General features: G+C 35.3%; 1 protein-coding gene and 3 non-coding genes across 4 annotated transcripts in view; all 4 read right to left on the bottom strand.

Annotated features, from left to right (window-relative positions):
- The window catches only part of Cad87A (Cadherin 87A), a 106,170-nt gene that overhangs the window by 23,135 nt on the left and 59,645 nt on the right, over positions 1 to 23,390 (bottom strand). Inside the window, exons 7-10 of the mRNA XM_074176224.1 lie at positions 6,055 to 6,561; positions 5,626 to 5,946; positions 618 to 741; positions 276 to 565 (exon numbers count right to left, since the gene is read on the bottom strand). Coding sequence (XP_074032325.1) covers positions 276 to 565; positions 618 to 741; positions 5,626 to 5,946; positions 6,055 to 6,561 — 1,242 coding nt within the window. The remainder of the gene's footprint in view (positions 1 to 275; positions 566 to 617; positions 742 to 5,625; positions 5,947 to 6,054; positions 6,562 to 23,390) is intronic.
- TRNAD-GUC (transfer RNA aspartic acid (anticodon GUC)) lies at positions 16,452 to 16,523 on the bottom strand. Its single transcript has one exon. It is a non-coding gene; the product is annotated as a tRNA-Asp (tRNA).
- Positions 18,304 to 18,375, bottom strand: TRNAD-GUC (transfer RNA aspartic acid (anticodon GUC)). Its single transcript has one exon. It is a non-coding gene; the product is annotated as a tRNA-Asp (tRNA).
- Positions 18,863 to 18,934, bottom strand: TRNAD-GUC (transfer RNA aspartic acid (anticodon GUC)). The gene has a single exon. It is a non-coding gene; the product is annotated as a tRNA-Asp (tRNA).

The following is a 23,390-nucleotide window of genomic DNA, read 5'->3' as shown; positions in this document are numbered from 1 at the left end:
GTTTCAGAGAGAAAAATCGGAAGTAAAACATTTCTAGTTTATGGAAAGTTTCTAAAACAACAACCAGATATTTATGTTATTTTATCTAATATTACTGTAGTTGCGGTTATGAATTTGGTATTTGTTATCTTTATCATTCCAATATAACCGAAATTTAGTGTAGTTACAAGATCCCATATGAATTTGAGATGTCGTCAACATACCATACCACATGATACCTTAAAGTTAAAATATCTAGAATAAAAACACTGCTTTCATAATATTATTCAACTCACCTCGGTCGTTTGAGTTGTCGGCACAAAATATGGCATTTTGTCATTAGTATTTATCACATTAATCGTCAAGGTAGTGGTTCCTGTTAAACTAGGTTCACCGTGATCAGATGCTGTTATTTCAATATTGTACGTATTTCTTCTGTCGAAATCGAGTTTTCTTAATACTGTCACAACTCCACTGCTATTATCGATCATGAAATCATCGTAAGCACCTTTTTGAAGCGAATATTCAACCACAGCATTTTCGCCGTTGTCTGCATCTGTGGCTTGCACTTCGCCAATTGAAGAACCTTAGGAATTCAAACATTTTGGAAAAGAATATCAAGAAATTGAAAAACTCACCAACAGGTACATCTTCCAAAATGGATTCCATATAATTAGATTTCAAGAATACGGGCGCATTATTGTTGACATCAAGTATTGTAATATTCACAATAGATGTTGATGTGTATTTGCCATCAGTAGCCTGAAAAATCAATAACATTTGAAAAACTTCATAGCAATAATAAATATTCATTATTATATGTGAACAATAGGACACGCAATGATTAAACGTTATTTTTACGAAGTTAGAAACTGTAAATAAATTAAACATGCTTCATGATATGGCAGGTAGAAAATCCTATTCGGACGTCCAGAATTTTTTTTATCTTCTAGACAGCGCTTTCAATGCGGACATTTTAAGTCTCAATGCAATGGAAATAAGTTTCAGAAATCTGTTCCAATAAATGCCTGATTTGATTAATGGGTATATTCGTGATAATACAAATGATAATGGAGGAAACACAGGCAAATGATTCCAAATGAAAAATACAAATTCCAATAATTTCACAATAAGTAGAAGAGTCAGATAGTGAATAATCGAAGGGAATCAATGAGCTTTACAAAATATAATGGAAATAAAATAAGTAAAAAAAAATATGGTAAACGGTTTTATTAAAAAAAAAGAAGATAATAATGATGTAGGTGATTTACTAAAAACTAAAAAATTATTCGGAAGGTCCTAGGTAGCAGTTATCACACCATTCTCCTCAGCAATATACGGTATTGATCAAATGAAATAATAATAAAATCGTTGGACGAAACGTAACCTAAGTAAATATGTGAATACTACGCACACTGATTTCATTATTATTTTCATCTGATCGAATCCGTAGATTGCTGAGGAGAGTGGCGTGATGACTGCTAACTAGAACCTACCGAATTATTTGTAGTTTTTAGTACATTATTTACATCATTGATATCTTTTTTTTTTCAATGAAACCGTTCAACATGAGTTTTTTTTACTCATTTTATTTTGAAGTGTACAGTTTCTAATTTTGTTACTCTTCTCGTTCTGTTCAGTTCATTTAGTGCCTCAGTATTACAAGGTAATATATAATTTGCCATTTTGTAGCTGTGGTCATCTTGAATATGCATTTTTCGAAGTGAACTACTATTCTACTAGTGAAGCCCTGTCATTTGATACCACTTTTGAGGTGGTTGTGAAAATATATGTAATCCGTCATCTGCTGCGGCCATCTTGAATTTGCATATTTTTCAAAGTGTACTACTATTCTACTAATCCAGCCCTGTCATTTGATACCCATATTGAGGTAATTGTGAAATAATATGTAATCCATATACTTAAGACAAAGAAAATAACTTTTGTCTGATTTCTACTAAGTTTTTCATTTGTTACGACAGGTTTCGGTTTGTTAAACCATTCTCAAGTGAACTTGAGTTTGAAGAATGTTTGAATAATTTCTCAGAAGTGAAGTCGGCAAGTGCGTGTTTTTGTATAGTGCGTTTCATGGTATCTTAACTCACGAAGACAGCTTGTATTGGATCGTTAGCAGATTTAATCCACGAATAGTTAAAAAATCATCGACCGCCGAACGAGGTTCGTACTCTGCTTTCACCGAAATGCAATTAGTTGTAATCTGAGGCCAAATACAATGCAATCTTGATTCAACACCAGAAAGCGTTGTTTCGATCCGCTGTAAGTCTCATCAGTGGTACTAGGCTGAACCACAAATACATTACTGAACCAAAATGATCCCAAAGGACAAATCTGAGTAAGTACAGGTGATGACATCTTCCTTCAAGAAGACGTCACCTATTGGATCGGCAGTAGAACAGATATTCGTGGATTGAGTCTTCTGTTGATCCAATAAATTACGTGTTTATGAGGGGAGATGTCACCGCCTCTACTGTCAGGTTTGTCCTTTAAGAAGGGTTGACTCCAGCAATGCATTTGTGGTTCAGTTTGGCACCACTGATGAGACCTATAGAGGGTCGAAACAACGTAAAGAATGCTTTTGTTTTTGGGTTTTGGTTGCAACGCTTTTCTTTCAGTTTGAAAATTCTTACATTCAAAAATTATATCAAATAATATTTTATTTAGATTTTTCATATAAATTTTCTTCACAAATCGTGAATTTTGTTTCTTCAACCTCATGGATAGTTGAAAAAGTCACACAGGCATTGGCATCTGAGCAATCAACATAGCATACTATATAGCTAAGAGTTAGCTTGAAATAGTAGTCACCTAGGAAGTTCCAGATTTCAGACTGCATATGTTATTACTTTGATGAATGAAGTAATTTTTGTAAAGAATATCGTACTAGTGAGCCATCAGTAAAACCACCCGTATTTGATGTATATGAAGAATGAACTATGTATGTCAATAATGATTTTCCGCGCAAAAAAGCGAACGATTTATTCGAAACTAAAAAAGTTTATCCGTGTTGAATTGCAACCCTGGAATATCAATGAGGTTGTTTGAGAAGTGATACATTCGAGATACAAGAAAGAAACAGCAAATATATATATATATATATATATATATATATATATATATATATATATATATATATATATATATATATATATATATATATATATATATATATATAAACATATTTTATTTGATTGATGCAACTAATTTTCCTTTATTTCGAGTATTTCGATATTAAATTCTACAAAAAGGATTTGAAGCTTTATATCTTCTATAGATTATCTGCGAGCGCTTTCGACAGTTGGTAGTAATGTCATATATATATATATATATATATATATATATATATATATATATATATATATATATATTTATATATATATATATATATATATATATATATATATATATGATGTGTTGTTTTTCCGGGTGTTCATCCGTTGTGTACTATTCGACAGTCGACGTTTCGACAGATGGCATTATCAAGTTACTGCTTCGCTTCGAGAGGTGTAACTGATGTTAGGTTCTTCTTGTGGTGTTTTTATATGGTTTCGCTTGCGTAAGTTGTATGGATTTGTTACCTGTTTTTCCACCTGAGGGTTGTTGATGGCTTTTGGCGGTTCTCCTACCTGTTTTTCTACCTGAGGGTTGTTAATGGCTTCTGGCGGTTCTCCTACCTGCGATGGTTCATTATCAATTTGTGGTTGTCTTTGGGGGTTGTTTTTAATTATTATTTTCCAAATCCTTGGGATGTTTAGTGAGTCATCCCTTTTGTTGATGAGGCCTTGCTTTTCGATTTCGATAGCTTCCCTGATTTGTCGAATTCTTGGGTTTTGCACCTGTGCTATCTGTTTTGTGGACTCAAAATTAATCTTGTGACATGTTTGTAGATGGTGTTGAAAGAGGGCAGAGGAGGTTTGTTTTGTTCTTATCGAGTTTTTGTGCTCCTGGGTTCTGGCAGATATACTTCTGTTGGTCTGACCGATATATTGTTGACCACAGTCCTCGCATGTGATGCTATATACCCGACGACATATTTAGAGAAAACCACAAAGGCCAAAATCCAGTCTTTCAAGCTAGGTCGGGAAATCGAGCAGAAAACCATACCTCGAGAAAAGTCCAGCAAATGCCCGAAGTTGTATGGCCTTCCAAAAATTCACAAGACGGACGTTCCACTAAGACCAATAGTGAGTGCCATCAACTCACCGACACAAAATCTAGAGAAATACTTATCCAAAATCATGCAACCAAAGACGGAGCTGGCAGAATCTTATGTGAGAAACTCAGAGTACTTGGTGAACATCATTAAAAACATCAAACTAAACGACACCGACATCCTTGCCAGCCTAGACATAAAATCCCTCTACCCGAGTATACCCATAAACGAAGCCCTAGCCACCATTAGAACTGATCATAGCTTTCCGCAACATGTCACGGATCTAGGAGAGCACTGCCTTAAAAACACATATTTCATATTTGACAACCAGATCTATAAACAGGTAGAGGGAGCTCCGATGGGTTCCTCCCATCGGAGGAACTGTGGTCAACAATATATCGGTCAGACTAACAGACATATATCTGCCAGAACCCAGGAGCACAAAAACTCGATAAGAACAAAACAAACCTCCTCTGCCCTCTTTCAACACCATCTACAAACATGTCACAAGATTAATTTTGAGTCCACAAAACAGATAGCACAGGTGCAAAACCCAAGAATTCGACAAATCAGGGAAGCTATCGAAATCGAAAAGCAAGGCCTCATCAACAATAGGGATGACTCACTAAACATCCCAAGGATTTGGAAAACAATAATTAAAAACAACCACCAAAGACAACCACAAATTGATAATGAACCATCGCAGGTAGGAGAACCGCCAGAAGCCATTAACAACCCTCAGGTAGAAAAACAGGTAGGAGAACCGCCAAAAGCCATCAACAACCCTCAGGTGGAAAAACAGGTAACAAATCCATACAACTTACGCAAGCGAAACCATATAAAAACACCACAAGAAGAACCTAACATCAGTTACACCTCTCGAAGCGAAGCAGTAACTCGTCTTGATAATGGCATCTGAGATGATGGCGAAACGTCGACTATCGAATAGTACACAACGGATGAACACCCGGAAAAACAACACATCATATTCTACCATCCGTGAAAACCTACATTGTTATATATATATATATATATATATATATATATATATATATATATATATATATATATATATATATATATATATATATATATATATATATATATATATATGAAATCTAGAAAGATTAATGCAGTCAAGCTGCTGGAAAATAATTCCATGAAAATCAAAAAATAATAGATAGTACTTTTTGATCATTCCCATATTGATTTAAATTCAAGAGCCAGCGGTAGACATCTGTTTCAGCCTATTGGGCATCGTCAGTACCGGGCAGGCGGTCCTCGATTAAAGACAAAAGGAGAAACACCAAGAAAGTACTTGATAAAAATAGCTGCAAAAAGAGCATAAAAATAACATGTGGCATGATAATATATATATATATATATATATATATATATATATATATATATATATATATATATATATATATATATATATATATATATATAAATAAAATGGAGTATATAATAATTACCATTACTGTCAGTGTGACGATATTGTCTGTGTCATTAGTTACATTCAAGCCTTTGTTATTCATTATCCGTATTACTCCTGTTGTTGGTATTATCCCAAATAATCCTTCATCATTTCCAGAAATTATTGAATAAGTTACGTGGGATGTTTTGTCAGCATCTACAGCTTCCACAATAAGATCCGGATTGAATTTTGTTGTTCCCTCATTGATGAAAGCTCTGTATACCGATTGTGTGAAGTCTGGAGCATTGTCGTTACTATCTGTTAAAGAGATTTTGAGAAGGACCGTTGAAGTCTGCCCCTTTCCATCATCGTCGGTAGCCTGAAAGAAATTTTATGATTGTGAATTTATCAATCGCAATCGATTAAAATAATTTCGACAAGCAGTATGAAAATTGATTACTCTGCATATTTCATTTCATTGACTCACCATAAACTGTAGTTGATATTCTGACTTCGACTCATAATCGAGACAAGGCGGTTTTCCAGGTTGTTCACAAAATGCCACAGTAACAGTACCCGTTCGAGCATTAACAGTAAATTTATCTGCTCCGCTTCCTCCTAACTTATAGATAATACCATTCTCGCCAAACCTTCCACTGTCTCTGTCCTTAGCTACGATCGTTGCAACTAGAGTACCTGGCGTAGCAACTTCCGATATACTAGCCGTGTAACTTTCTTGATCGTATATTGGGGCATTGTCGTTTATATCGGCCACTGTGATGGTTACAGTGGCAGTAGAGGAAAGCTTTTCGTTGGTGTAAAGTTCTCTCGCAACTGCCAAGATTATGAATTTTCTCTGATTAGGGTTCTCATAGTCTAGAGAGCTGTTCGCTACTCGTATGGTTACTGGAGTGAATCCGATTGCGGTTTTAGGTTCTATAGAAAATACCTCAGATATGTCTATGAGTTCGAGGGAAAATGCTGAGTTGTTTCCCTGAAAATAATTTACATAAATCTTGAATTAAAACAAAAAATAAGAGCTAAAAAGAAGAACCTCTGGCGTAGAATTGAATATAAAACAATTAAATATAAACACTGCTCTCACACACCATATATATATATATATATATATATATATATATATATATATATATATATATATATATATATATATATATATATATATATATCATTCAATAAATTGAGAGCATATAGTTGACGCAATCTTAGTTGGAGGAAAGTGAATAGAGGCATTGCACTTCTAGTGTGAGATCAGTATTTGAGATGGATTGAATAGAAACATTTTGAAAGTGAGTAGGTTAAAAATATCTACATAATATATACATACATATTTAAAACATGGGCTTTGTGAATGATGATCCAAGGACCTTCTTTGAGAAGTGGAACGTGGAAATTCAGAAGGGACCATATTATTACGAAAGAATATCAACCAGTAATGATCTCGCGCAACCGTGGAGTAAGTGATCACTTTTTCCAAGAATCATGTGCTCTGAGAAGACGTAGCGCAACAATGATGTATTTGTTCAGCTGAGATTCCTCTCATTTTAAGGCAAGCCTCTATGTTCTGATGAAAGATGGTTAGATGGAAGAGCGATTTCTGCCTTGAGTTATCATGCGCAGACGTTCAATTCTGCCATTTGTTAGGTTAGATTAGTCTCTCTGGTACTGAGTAACCTTTCAATAAAAGCATATATAATTTTTTTTTCCGAAGTATACGCTGGTCAGGCCCAATCCCTAGAAGCTCCGATATATATTCGGGAGGCGCGCCATCATTATCAACCAACGACAACTTGACAACTTTCGTCAACGTGGGGTAAGTGATCACTGGGTCCGACAATCATGTGCCCCGAGCAAGCGCAGTGAGCAAAGAATGACAGTCTACTGCATCTGTCTGGCTAAGATTTCTGTCTTAGTGTGGCAAGCCGGTACGATTTTAAGATTCGAGAGTAGAGAGGGCATCATTCTACGAAGGACTCCAATAATCAGAACAACCATCTTGACAGAGTGATCTGGATAGAGTCTGCGGAGTTAGAAGAGAAAATCTCGATATTTCATCCGTTTTTTCTCCTCTTTTCTGACGATATTCGTCTCGCCAGGAGCTGAAAACTCCTGGCACAAAATTCTCCTATGATCAGCAAAAACAATTTATCGGAGTGATATGGGTAGAGTCTGCATAGATCGAAAAGTGAATCTCGATATTTCTTCCCTCTTTTTGGAGTGGAAAACTACATGTTGAATATAATCTGAAAGTGATGATCGAGATGAAATACATTAGCTTGTATTCCCGTAAAGTATGGCATGCATGGTGTTTTATCAATACCGTCGGTAGATATAGACTGAAATCACATATGCTGGACATGCCTACAGGTAATGCTCTTGGGTCTCAGTCAACTCGCAGTAGGCCTTACAATGAAAGAAGGTGTTGAAACACCATCTTGATTTTTCGACATCAGCCCACTCAACATGAGGTCAGGTTCTTGCTCGAGCCAAGGTCTTCATTGTCCTCAAAGAGGCTTCGGTTTATCCTTATGTATCCACGGAAGTTAATTAATCTATTCGATTTTTGATTGAGTTTTTTTTGTGAACACTCCAATACCTATGAATGCATGGTCAAGTATCATACAAAGGAGAGGATCCGAATTTCTGGCGTGTTTACAGGTTTTAGCCTAAACGGCATGTTATATGGACACTCGAAACTCCCACTTCTACGGTTTCCTAGGTAGGATTCAGAATGCAATAGCTTATTTAGTTGCATTGAAGATTTCCTAACTGTCATCACCTCTTGGCAGTGCCGTTGTTCCACCCCAAGGCAGGTAGGTCCAAAATAAGAGGGCCTCTTGGCAGTGCCGTTGTTCCACCCCAAGGCAGGTAGGTCCAAAGTAAGAGGGCCTATTTGATTCTCCACTGCAACCCGCGAGAGTTTGTTGTGGTTCATACCTCTTCATAAACTAGATAACCAATAAATCCTGCTAATAAATGAAGCCGAATATTTCATTTGTCAAGTGATCTTTCATTACAGCTGACAAGAAGGGGACTCTGACAAATGCTGAAAACCGAATCCGATTTGCAGCGAGGCGGGCACCCAATATGTGCTCTGCTCCCAGGGCCTACATTTCTTTATGAAGAATAACCGGCTCCGAGGTTTATGACAGAATTTGGTACACAATCCTCAATCTAGTGAGAAGCTGATTGGTGGTCACACGTGTGACTTGGATATCAAACTCCTGTGAGGCATTTGAAGAAGAAGCTTTTCCATGACTACAAGATACTAACTGCACCCACCAACCAGGAGACTTTCTCCTGATCTGGTCGTAGGGAACCAATAGTCGCCCAGGCGAAAAATGCAGCACCAAAATCGTACCTGTGGATTTCATTCTGGAAAAATGTGTTATGCTATGCCTCACTCTGGAAAAAGGTTATATGCTTCAGTAAGTCATAATGGCATACTGAAGAGATTTCGTCGATATATAAGTTGTCGGATGTTCAAGTTGCGACCTCTCCACCTGAGGTAATCTGAGTCAGCTATGTCCTACCTGCCTGTTTTTTAACTTGATGCAAATAATGTTTCTGTTGCTCAAAAATTTGGTGCAAGGAAAAATTCATAACGTTTCGAATAGATAACAAGTCGCTTCCTGGGTACCCCACCTAGCCTCCTACATTTGTTACCATGATCAGGAGTGGAAGAACTTGTGCCAATATCATAGGAAGGACACCGCATATCTACTCTGTAGACTCAGAATTGGATCCTTTGGTTATTTCATAGTCCGTAATCTATCCCATGAATATCTAGAACTAGGTGGTACATCACGGAAAAGATCAGCATTAACGTGATAAGGCTTTCTATGCCCAGTATCTCAAAAATTCCATAAGTGAACTCCGAGTCAAACATACTTTCGGTATGGATATACACACACGTTCAGGAGGACTTCCACAAATGGTATAGAATACTTCCGTCTACGAAATGCATATTCTTTCCATAATTCTCGTATAATCCATTTCATTGATGTTGGTTGTTGAAAATCCTAATTTATTTTGAAAAGTAGTATTCATAGAAATAGTTGTATTGAATTTAGTCTTTTCATAATGTCAAGTTTACTTACGTGTCTCAGGGATTTTTAACATTTTCATCTATTTCAATTTCGTCGGGAAATCATGAACATACTGTTTTGCGAAGTATTCTTGGTGACTAATGAAAATTATCTTACTGAATCTCTGACATATCCGAATTCACATATTATTGATGAAATTTATGCAAGATCATCAATGCTCTTGGAACACGATAATCACAACCCGAATCAATCATTTTCCGCTGGCCACTCGAACGCTACCATAACAATGGACCATTATTCAATATTGTTCATTGGAAGTGAATTTGTATCATCACAGAATAATGCAGCAGGAATCATGCCAGAACGGAAGGAGATTCGATGAGAAAGCGATTAGTGTTAGTTGAACTCAGAAAACAGAATTCAGTTATTCCAAGTATGGAAACCAAATCTTCTCCGTAAATCTGTTTGTTCAAATGTTATTAATGGATTGTGGTGTTGAATCAAAATAAATCATTTCTATTTACGGATGATAAAAATAGCCTATCATTACATTGCGACTTTATTATGAAACCTATTATGATATTAAGTCTTCAGCAATTGTTTTTTACCAATACTCCTGAAATATCATTTACCACAAATCGTTATATCCTTTCAACTCAAAGTGAGATTTTGTTTTTGAAAAATACTTCCTGAGCTGAAGTAGCTTTTAAAAAACTGAAAAGAAGTGTTTTATTCATTCCTTCCTCAGATATTTGCAGTTTTTAGTAGGGAATTTTCTATATTTTGTTTTTTAAAGGTTATACCTCGAGTTTAGTAGTTTCAATAGGTACGCCGAAGTCATATATTGAGAAATTTCATCTATACTAATATAAACGTGAACGTTTGTGAGGATGGATGTATGTATGTATGTGTTTAGGGCTCTTTCACGCCTAAACGAATGAAATGATTTAGATTAAACTTTACATAAATACAGCTTATATATCAGAATAACATATAGAATACAATTCATGAGGGTTTTGTGTAATTTTGGTCATAATATAACGATAAGTATCAGGTAAGTCGGAAAAATTCTTGCTCCCTGAGAGCTATCTTGGCGTGTGCTGCCTATACCGTTGGAGTCACATATAGATAATGTAACGTAAAATTATTTATCTTAAATAGTTCTGAATGAAAGTTTGCAATAGCACATAGAAAATTATACTACAACAGTTGTGATACCCATATGTTCTTTCACTGACAAAATAGTGATATATAAAAAAAGTTATTCGATTTATTATTACCAGTGATTTTTTAAATCGCTTTGAATTTGGATATCGTAACGAATCTGAAGCTGGCCCTGACCGATATCTCAGCTAGCAAACATATGACTTCCTGCGAACCGCCACGAAAAGTCTAGATGAGTGCCGAAACGACTAGAGAGATTTGGAGTGATCGTTGCCGTCCCAACCCGAGATGGCAGTTTGTATTCAGGAAGCGAATCGAGCGGTAAACGAAGAATTTGAACAGTGAAGATAAATTAAGCGTTAGTTGCTAAGTGTTGAATATAAATTAGTTGTGATAGTGAAGTATTGTTGAATTTGTTTTATACAGTTAATTCTTCAATTCATGACAATTGGTGATCAGAAGTGGATTTTTAAAATGAATTTGTGAGCGCTTGGTGGACAATCTTTGTATTACGGTGAAATTGACTATGAAACTTTCGCGCAGAGAGACTGATGATTCATTGTGTTTCGCGAAGTGGACAGTACCGGACTACGAAAACATAAACTGATAGACTTTTCTCGCGAAAAATAGATTTGTGAAAATAAATAAGTGTTTCGGACTCGAATAAAATGAATAGACGTATTCAGTTTTGTGGAAAATAGACAATAAAAGACAAAATGTGTTGGAGGAAAGTGTGCCTAGTGGACTTGAAAGTCGCCTAATTGAAGCAAGAATTGGAGGAGAGAGAGCTAGATTATTCCGGAAAGAAATCAGTATTCCAGAAGAGACCGTGAGATAACTTGATTGAATCAGGAGAAGATCCCGAAACATATGTATTCGAAGTCTCTGGGGGTGATTTGAGTTCAATAATGAGCAAACTCGACGGACTTCAACAAATTTCTAGAAAATTCGAAGAGTTTAGAAGACAAGCTTCTGGAAAATTCGAAGAGTTTGGAAGACAAGCTTCGCGAAAATTCGTTGAGTTTAAAAGATGAACTTCAACAAAATTCGAAGTGCCTAGAGGAGAAGCTTCTAGAAAATGCAGAAAGCTTAAAGAAAGAACTTTGTGGTAAGGCGAGTCTACTCGAAGAAAAAATAGATACCATCAAGACAGAGATAGACATAATCAGAGAAGAAATCAAAGAGGAGATGAAAGATGAAATCGGGGCAGAAATGAAGAGAATGAAAGAAAAATTAGGCGATGAAATCAAAGAAGTATTTGAGGTAGAAATCAGCAAAATGAAGGAAACAATTAGCAAGTTGCAAAACCAAAACGTAAATTCTGCCCACATCACAGAAAATGTTTCCGAAAACTTCATTCCGGAACTGAAAGAAGTCAAAGCCAGTTCTGAACCAGGAAAGCTCTCCATGACGCCGCCCCAGTTCGCGGGAAAAACTCCTTGGGTAAATTACCGCCGACAATTCGAATCTGCGGCCAGAGCGAATGAATGGAATGCGTAAGAGAAGGCGGTAGCATTAACACTGGCGTTGCGTGGAGAAGCAACGAATATTTTGCGAACCCTCACGGCCCAAGAACAGGAAGACTATGACCAACTCATAAAGCATCTTGAGCTACGGTATGGACAGGCACACCTAGAACACGTTTACCATTCACAGCTGAAGAACCGCTGCCAGAAATCAGGAGAATCCCTACAGGAGTTTGAAGCCGACATAGCTTGTTTGTTCCGTCTGGCATATCCTGCTACACCGGAAAATGTAATTGAGTGGTTAGCAGTTCAGGCATTCTAGAACGGACTTTGCGAATGAGAAATGAGGCAGGCCTTGACACTAGCTCGTCACAAACATCTCGTGGATGCACTGGCAAGAGCTCTGTATTTTGAGGCTGTAAAACAATCCTGCAAGGGCCGTTGCAAAGTTTAAACTATGGAGGAAGATGGACAGGGTTCTGCTGATATTGAGGCCACTATTAGAAAGATGATAAAAGGAGTTTTGTCTGAGAGAAAACAAATAAGATGCTGGAACCATGGGAAAATCGGGCATGTGCGTGGCAAAAGTCCAAGCATTCAAAGAACCAACACCAAATGAAGAAAACTAGAGAGGTTCCATGAGAAGGGGCAATCGTCAGCTTGTATCCAGCAAGCCCCCGTAAAAAACGCAGATGCCCTGTCACGGATACCATGTCCCGATAGCTGCTCACATTACCGACGAGCAGAAGAGAAGGAAGCAGCCATTTATAGAACTACAACTGTAGACGACAACTGGGAGGATAATTAGATCAAGGAAAATCGAAAGAAAGATCCGGATCTTGATTTAGTCATCGAATGGAATAAAAGTAATCGAAGACCATCGTGGCAGGAGGTAGCAGGTTATTTGCCAGCGGTTAAGTCTTACTGGGCCCAATGGAACTCCCTTACCTTGGAAAATGAGGTTCTGATGCGGGTGTTGGAGTCTGAAGACGGTGGAGAAGAAAGGCGCCAGAAAGTGGTACCCAGGAGCAAACGACGGGAGGTGCTCAAAGAAATCCATGATAAGGTCACTGGAGGACATCTGGGAGTAACAAAGACCTTCCAGAAAGTAAGACAACTGTTTTACTGAATCAACTGTCAAGTGACGTCAAGGACTGGTGCAGAAAGTGTGCTGTATGCGCTGCCAGTAACGGATCTCGGATACGACAGAAAGCTCCAATGCGTCAGTATAACGTGGGTAGTCCATTTGAGAGAATAGCCATCGACATCGCCGTCCCGTTCCCAGAGTCCGATCATGGGAACAAATACATCCTAGTAGCCATGGACTTCTTCAGCAAGTGGGCAGAAGCCTATGCCCTGTCCAACCAGAAAGCTACTACCGTCGCTGACGTCCTGATAAAGGAATGCATATGTCGATTCGGGGTCCCATTGGAGCTGCATTACGACCAGCGCAGAAATTTCGAGTCCAACCTGTTCCAAGAAATATGTAAACTGTTGGACATTCGAAAGACCAGAACCACAGCCTTAAATCCACAGTTCGATGGAATGGTTACTCTGACTGCAAATCATCCTGATGAAAGTTTTCCACACAGGTTATTTATGTGCCTTCAAAATCCAAATTTTCGTCAATTTGTAATCCCAAAAATTTTGCTGACATTTTGTTCTGTACCCAGGTAGATATTTAGTGTGGAGCACTTGAGGGTGATGATGCTAGTTTTTGAGATATTAAATGACAAGAGATTAGCATCACACTAGTCTTTTATTTTTATAATATCCATGCTGATCCAATCATGCAGTTCTCTTTCATTCTTGCAATGCCAAAATGATGTAGTGTCATCAGCGAATTGGGTTATTTCTGCGGTTATATTGATGCACGCTAGGTCGTTAATATATAACAAGAAGAGAATTGGGCCTAGAACCGATCCTTGTGGAACACCACAAGCAACTGTCTGGATATGGGATATGTTGTCCAGGAGTTTGACTTTCTGAGTACGTTCTGACAGGTTTGATCTGAACCATTTCAAAGATATATCTCTGAAGCCATACACTTCTAGTTTTTCGAAAGCTTTTGAAAGATCGCAAAAAACTGCCGCTGCTATTTCACCATTATTTAAATTGATATACACGTTTTCCAGTTGATGAAACATAGCATCTTCCGTGTTTTTCATACTCTGAAACCCAAACTGACTGCTACTAATAATATTATGCTTATTCACAAACATCATAATTCTTTGTTTAACAAGTTTTTCGATGATTTTAGCAAGGGTAGGTAGCATAGAAATAGGCCTGAAGTTGGCAGGATTGTTAGTGTCGCCTCCTTTGTGCAAAGGAATAACATTTACTGTTTTTAAACATGCCGGAAATACACCCATTATGAAGCTTGTGTTTATAGCTTCCACCAAAGCGGTGATTGCGGAGTTGGGCAACTTGGTAAATACTTTCATGCTCATGTCATCGCAATCAGCCAAATTTAAAATTTCAATTTCTTTGAGAATTTTTCTAATTTCCATAACATCTTTAGGCATGAAAAAAAAAAACGTCTCTGAAACTGATTTGTTTTTAAGAAAAGTCAAGGGATTACTATTGGATTTTATATCTTTGGATAAATTATGTGCCACAGTGCAGTGATATTTGTTAATACAATCAGATTTTAGGTCAGTTTTCGTAGGAGCAATATTTTTTTTCCCTGAGGTCATTGATGACTGCCCAGCTTTCTTTTTGTTTGTTTGCAGACCTTTCCATTTTTTTCATACAATGAAGTTGTTTTGCAGTCCTTATAGTTCTTCTATAAATGTTTTTGTACCTATTATATAGGGAGTTGAAACCAGCATTGCTACCTAAATATTTCCGAATTGAATATAGGGATCCTAGATTTTCTGCTGAGACCTTAATTCAGTGCATTTATTCGCTGTGAAACTATGTTAAACGTTCAACAGCCCCAAAATGTTTCATTTTCCTAATAGTCGGAAAGCGTACTTCCTCGAATGATTCCCAAACAATGAAATTTGGTTTTTGGCAGATTTTTTAACTGTATTCAACTTTTTTTTGTATTCTTATTCAAAAACGTTTCATGATTCAAAGAGAAAATCTTTTTTTTTATTTTTCAAAAATCATTCAACGTGCAGATCTAATAAATATATAAAAAGCACTTCCCGGCGGGGAATCGAACCCCGCGTTACAGGCGGGGATACTGACCACTATACTACCGGGGACTTAGAAAAATTTTAATAATTTAATTGTATTCGTATTATAAGTTTATGTTATGTAATACATTAAAAATGATATGGAATTCGAAACGTTTTTCGAATGATTCCCAAACAACAGTAATAAGAAAAAAAATTACAATTTTTCCAGAACTCTTTGGGACGAAGACGTTTCGATTCATTCAAAAAAATCTCACCGGCGGGGATAATGACCACTATACTACCGGGGATTTGTTCTTTGTAGAGAATTTTATTTTGATTTCTGTAGTAGTTTCGCAAAAAAAAACTAGATTTCGGAAAAATCATCAATATTTATTGTATTTTTGGAAACAGAAAAACTGTATTTAACGTCCTTGTCAATCATCAATCTTTACCGCACTATGGAAAAGATAAAACTACATTAATCTTCTTTTCGTACTTTCATAGAAGAAGCCAAAAAATGTTCCGGAATGGTTCGAAAATGTTTCAAAATTTGAAGGTAAGGAAATTGTTCCTATTGTTCGATTTCTAGTTGATTTCATTGTATTCGTATAATAAGTATTATGCTATGTAATACATTAAAAATGGTATGGAACCTGAAAAGTTTCTTAAATGATTCCCAAAAAATAATAATAACGAAAAATTTGATAATTCTTGCAGAATTTTAGAGGGAAACAAAATTTGTTTTTTATAGATAATTTTGATTTCTGCAGTAGACTCGAAGATATGAAAAACTCAATTTTGAAAAAATCATAATTTTTATTGTAGTTTTGGAAAAAGAAAAACTGTATTTGAAGTCCTTGTCAATCATCAGTCTTCACCGCACTATAGAAAAGAGAAAAACTACATTCATCTTCCTTTTGTACTCTCATAGAAGGAACCAAAAAATGTTATGGAATGGTTTGAAAATGTTTCAAAATTTTAAGGATAGGAAATTGTTTTTATTTTTAGATTTCTTTCGGAATTTATACATCTGATAATGAAATAAAAATAAAAAATATACTCCTCGGCGGGGAATCGAACCCCGGTCTCCCACGTGACAGGCGGGGATACTGACCACTATACTACCGGGGACTTACAAATTCTAGTTCATTTTATAGTATTCCTATAATCAATATTCATGTAATGTAATACATTAAAAATGCTATGGAACCTGAAAAGTTTCTCAAATGATTCCCAAACAATAGTAATAAGAATAAAATTGACAATTTCTCCAGAACTCTTTTAGGCAAACAAAATTTATTCTTTCTAGAAAATGTTGATATTTCCTGTAAATTCGGGAATTTGATGGAATTCGATTTTACAAAAATCATCAATTTTTACCATATCTATTATGAGAAAGAGAAAAACTACATTCATCTTCTTTATGTTCTTTCATAGCAACGAAAGTTTCTAAAATGTTTCAAAATTTGAAGGAAAGGAAATTGTTTCCATTTTTAGATTTGTTTCTGAAATTATGATGAAAATTTTTTGCCAAAAAAATTATCCTATCAAATTTGTCTATTTCTAGTCATGTGTGTCGAAATAACCAATGAAACCATCATTACACTGATAACTACCCATGGATAGTTTTCACGGGTAATTATCACTTATGTCATGACATTGCTAAGCAACCAACACAATAAAGTTGTTGATTGATCAGGAACATCATAACCAAATAATCAATAGTATGCGTGGAAACACCTATGCAGTAACCGAGGCAAATACAGCAAGATAAACGGAATATCATTATACGAATTGTTCTTTTAATAACTGTGTGTTCAATAAATAATTTTGTTCGAATTGCAAAAAATTTTCTCACCGAATATCCCTCGAACATTGATAAATAACTCATAATTTTATCACAACTTCCTCAAGCACGTTATTTTAGGTAACATCCCTCCGCCTTCGGCGTCGGGATGTTACCAAATAACGTGCTTTCGAAAACTGTGATAAAATTATTTCGTTAGTTATCAGTGTCCTTGGGATATTATAGCTGAAAAATATCCTCCTCGGCGGGGAATCGAACCCCGGTCTCCCGCGTGACAGGCGGGGATACTGACCACTATACTACTGGGGACTCAAACAATTTTAGTAATTTGATTGTATTCGTAGTATAAGTATTACGTTATGTAATACATTCAAAATGGTATGGAACCTGAAAAATTCCTTAAATGATTCCCAAACAATGATAATAATAATGAACAAAATTGACAACTTTTGTAGAATTTTTGAGGCAAACAAAATTTATTCTTTGTGGAGAGTTTTGATTTCTGCAGTAGTTGAAAGAGAAAAACTACATTCATCTTCCATTTGTACGTTCATAGAAGGAACCGGAAAATGTTACGGAATGGTTCGAAAATGTTTTAAAATTTGAAGGATAATGAAATGTTTTTATTTTTCGATTTCTTTCAAAATTCATACATCTGCAAACCTAATAAAAATAAAATATATCCTATTCGGCGGGGAATCGAACCCCGGTCTCCCGCGTGACGGGCGGCGATACCATACTACCGGGGACTTGAAAAGTTTCAATAATTCCATTGTATTCATATTATAACTATTCTGTTATGTAATACATTGAAAATGCTATGTAACCTGAAACGTTTTTCAAATGATTCTCAAACAATAATAATAAAAAAAAATTGCAATTTTTCCAGAAGTCTTCTAGGCAACTAAAATTTATTCTTTGTAGTAAATGTTGATATCTTCGATTTTACAAAAATCATCAATTTTTACCATATATTCCTTATGTTCTTTCTTAGAAGGAACTGAAAAAAACAGCGAAAGTTTCTGAAATGTTTCAAAATTTGAAGGACAGAAAATCGTTTCCATTTTTCGATTTATTTCAAAAATTATAATGATAAAAAATATCCTCCTCGGCGGGGAATCGAACCCCGGTCTCCCGCGTGACAGGCGGGGATACTGACCACTATACTACCGGGGACTTAAAAATTCTAGTTAATTTTATTGTATTCCTATAATCCGTAATGAGTTATGTAATACATTAAAAATGGTATGGAACCTAAAAAGTTTCTTAAATGATTCCCAAACAATAATAATAACGAAAAAATTTGATGATTTATGTAGAATTTTTGAGGCAAACAAAATTTGTTCTTTGTGGAGAATTTTGATTTCTGCAGTAGTTTCGGAGATATTAAAAACTAGATTTTGGAAAAATCATAAATTTTTATTGTACTTTTGGAAAGAGAAAATCTGTATTTAACTTCCTTGTCAATCATCAATCTTTACCGCATTATAGAAGAGAGAAAAACTACATTCAACTTCCTTTTATACTTTCATAGACGGAACCAAAAAATATTACGGAATGGTTCGAAAATGTTTCAAAATTTGAAGGATGGGAAATTGTTTTTATTTTTCGATTTCTTCCAAAATTTATCCATCTGAAAATTTAATAAAAATAAAAAAATATACTCCTCGGCGGGGAATCGAACCCCGGTCTCCCGCGTGACAGGCGGGGATACTGACCACTATACTACCGGGGACTTACAAATTCTAGTTAATTTCATTGTATTTCTATAATCCGTAAAATATTATGTAATACATTCAAAATGGTATGGTAGGTACCTGAAAAGTTTCTTAAATGATTCCCAAACAATAGTAATGAGAAAAGAATTGACAATTTTTCCAGAACCCTTTGAGGCAAACAAAATTTATTCTTTGTAGAAAGTGTTGATATCTACAGTACTTTCGGGAATTTGATGGAATTCGATTTTACAAAAACTACCAATTTTCACCGTACTGTGAGAAAGAGAAAGACTACATTCATCTTCCTTGTGTATTCCCATAGAAGGAACTGAAAAATGTACCTAAAGTTTCTAAAATGTTTCAAAATTTGAAGGAAACGAAATAGTTTTCATTTTTCGATTTATTTCAAAAATCATTCATCTGCAGATCTAATAAAGATAAAAAACATTCTCCTCGGTGGGGAATCGAACCCCAGTTTCCCGCGTGACAGGCGGGGAACTGACCACTAGACTACCGGGGACTTACAAAGTTTTATTAACTTCGTTGTATCAGTATAATAACTATTATGTTATGTAATACATTAAAATGCTATGGAACCTGAAAAGTTCCTCAAATGATTCCCAAACAATAATAATAACGAAAAAATTTGATAACTTCTGTAGAGTTTTTGAAGCAAACAAGATTTGTTCTTTGTGGAGAATTTTGATTTCTGCAGTACTTTCGGTGATATGAAAAAACTCGATTTTACAATAATCTATTTTTACTGTACTATTGAGAAGAGAAAAACTGTATTTAACGTTTCTTATCTACTTTTTTGAGAGAAACAAAATACGCCCCAAAAGATCCGAAAATGTTTCAAAATTTAAAGAAACGAAACTGTTTCCACTTTCGTACTGTAAGTATTATGTTCTATGATTCATCAAAAATAATATGAAACCTGTGTAATCGGTATAAAGTCTAGGTTAGCACTGGTTCGTAATTTCATTAATATTTTGAAATTTGTGATGCGGCAATCTTACGGAATTACTTACTGGAATAAATAATTTACCATATTAGTGATTTAAAATATTTAGAATATCCCATGCATCTTGATTGGATCCAAGTACGAGTATTTTTTTTCACATGATTTTTTATGGACCTAAAATTTTGTCGATTTTCTAGCATATTTTGATGTTTTTAAAAAAAAATTCATGATTGGCCGGTTGCCATCAGATATGAAATAATGACATGGAAAGTGATTGCGTGAGCTCTCTCACCAATAAAAGTATTTGTGCCAAACAGAAATGTCTGTGATATGAGTTTCTACCTTCAAAAAAATCATGAACATTCATTACTTTTTAATTTGATGAAAAATAAGGAAATTAATGAACCATGATTTTAAAAATTTCCACAAATCATTTCAGAAATTACATTCTAGCCGAAAGAAAGGTTTCCCATGACGTATTCATTAATTTTTCGATAATATTTCATCAGGCTATCAAAAAATCAAAGATATTATCAAATCATTTTCTGATTGCTGAAAATTTTATTGTCTACAAATATGGCGTCATTTTGAATATGAAAGCCCTACAAGGCCCAAAATACTATATGTTATCGCCATTGAAGTCATTTGATTTTCCATAAGCACCAATATCGATCTCTCTTGAGACACCAAGGAGAAAAAAAGTAGTATTATTAAGTTGTATTGAAGTATGTATGTATAGTATGTATAGTATGTATAGTATGTATAGTATGTATAGTATGTATAGTATGTATAGTATGAAGTAGTATTATTAGCATGTGACGGAAACTGACTCATCTGTCATCTGTCTATAATTTGTAATTATTCAGGATATTATTGATTCATATTTTGCCACTTTCGATATAGTCACGAAATACTCTGCTTTTGATTTTTGTTTGTTATGGCTGTTGTTATGAAATGGATAACCATTTGAAAATTGTTGCGGCAATTAGAAGAAGAGGTACAGCTTCTGACTGTATATGGAATATGGTTTCAGAACAATAAGCTTCATTTATACCCATTTTATACATCTATCTACAGGGTGAGCCAACAAAATTCCCTAGGCCCATTGCTATGGGGGAAAACAATTATTTGAATGGGTCAATTTTTTTTCGCAGTCATATCGACAAATGCCATCTTTCAAAATTATTTTCTCGCATACTTGGTGATTCAGTTGAGCGTGGCCAACCAAAGTTATATTTTTTTTCAATTGAACACCCAGTACATGGATATGTTATTTGAATCCATATTTTTTTAGCCCTCTAAGGGATTTTTGTATTCGAATTCCCATTGCGGCTATGCCAAGTTATTCCAGAAAAACCTATTTTGCAGACAATAATTTTTTATTCACCACTCACACGTCAACAGCAATTAAGTGGATTTTTTAAAGAATAGTCAGTTAACATCACTATGATAATTTCGGGAATCTCAAAAATAATAAATGTTTTACCAATTATACCCAGTTTCATTAATTGTTGTAACCACAAAAAATTCATTTATTTTACTTACTCAAAATTTTTTCAATATGAACAATTAATTACGCCTAAATTTTTTATTGAATAGAGGAGTCAAAAAGATATTCAAAATGGCGACCATTTTCTGCAACACATTATGATGTCAGGTCTTTTTTTAAAAGAATTCTCTACATGTTCCAGCATATCCTCTGGTATTTCCCTGAAATCTCTAGTCTTCTATAGGTGTTGAATGAGTTTGGTAGACAATCCATTTAATATACCCCCAAAAAACATTTTAGTAAGGTCAGGTGATCTGGGTGGCCACGCCACAAGCCCACCCCTAGCTATCCATTTTTGACTGGAAGGATCGTTGAGGTATTCCCGTACCTCAGTTTTAAAATGTGGTGGTGCACTATCTTGTGTAGCCACATTCTAAGTGTTGTTCCATATGGAATCCCATCCAATGAATTCGAAAACTCATGCCGAAGATCTCTTTCATATTTTTTTCCAGTAAGATGCCCATCCAAAAAATGCGGACCGATTACTCTTTCTCCGAGAATTCCACCACAAACATTCAGTGACCAACGCTGTTGATGGTACAGGCAACGAACAAAATGGGGGATTTCCGTTGCATAATGATGCATGATATGCCGATTCATAGTTCAATTTCTATGAAAAGTCGTTTCATTAGAAAATAATACGAATTCGAAAAAATAATTTTCCTGATTGATCTCATCAGCAGTATCACGATGACGATGATTACAAATATTATAGTCCCAAAAATAGGTGTTGTAGGACCTTGGTTTTGTTGCGATTGAATGGGCTTCAGTTGATTGGCTTTTCTGTCTATTTGGTACAGTTCATCAAGGTTGATTTTGGTGAAATTCGGGGTGTCGTATTTTGGAGTTTTCAAGTCCGTCATTTCCAATTTGGAAAAATCATGGGTTATCCTTGTTGGATATAAATGTCATTTACATATGTTGTATCATGGATTTGGATTTCGCATGATTGTGGGATTCTGATCAATACTGGAGAATTGATTTCTAGGTATTGGTCTATTTTACATTTGAAATATAGACGTTTTTCTTTGAAAGCGAGTATCAATACTTGTGTTACTTGTTCTACAATGGAATCTTGCAGGTTGATTTCCAAAATATGGCATTTCTTTGAGGCTTCTCCTTCAAAAAGGTGAAGTGTGCAGATATCCGGTGGCGCGAAGTTCTCCGGGCAGTAATATGTGTTTTCTAAAAACGGGCAATCTTTTCTTTTTCAAACTGGATATCTACCTGGTTCCGTGCCAAATATGAGTATTTGGGATTTTGGATAATAGGATATACATGATAGAATTAAAAGAATTCGGGCCTAACAATCGGGACGTGTATTGCAAAGATCAATTTGGTATTGACAAAACTGACTTGCGTTCCCAAAAATTGGTAATACGTGAGTGTATTCTTGAAATTTGGAACTTGATTTTGGTTATATATTTTCATTAAATATGTCGCCATCTCCTGAAATTCAGTAGTAGATACAATTGAATTATGTAAAGTGTTCAGTTTTGAAAACATAATGGCATTTTCGATATTATCTATGAAGTTTATCAAATTTTGACAGTCTAAGTTCAATTGTAATAATGTTTCTTGAAAACTAAGGTAATTATCGGAATTCCTCACTGTATCCCTAATCGTTACCTGAAATCTTTCCAAATCCCGAAACTTCTCGAACTTCTCTTGATTCGCGCTGAAAATTCTAATGGTTTTCTTATAATGGTTTATTAATGTTTCAGACAAGGAAATTTGAAGATTGGTTACGTGAATGATTTTTTCCTGATTATTTTCCAAAACTTTAATAGCGTTATTATAACGTTCCTCGTCATCAGAGTCGAGGTTGCCAAAAAGCCATTTGTTTACTTTACGAACTACATTGATTAGCCCTCTTTAATCGCGAGTATGGAATGAGGTTAATAGATTGTTGATTTTTCTCTGTAAAATGGTAATGAAATATTCAGTTCTGAGCAGCATA

The sequence above is a fragment of the Leptinotarsa decemlineata genome, unplaced genomic scaffold (genome assembly GCF_025532065.1).
Source record: "Leptinotarsa decemlineata unplaced genomic scaffold, Ldec_3_MD MMD2_P_RNA_scaffold_14, whole genome shotgun sequence".
Lineage (NCBI taxonomy): Eukaryota > Metazoa > Arthropoda > Insecta > Coleoptera > Chrysomelidae > Leptinotarsa > Leptinotarsa decemlineata.
The sequence above is the reverse complement of the archived record's forward strand: the minus strand, read 5'-3'. Positions and strand labels throughout refer to the sequence as shown.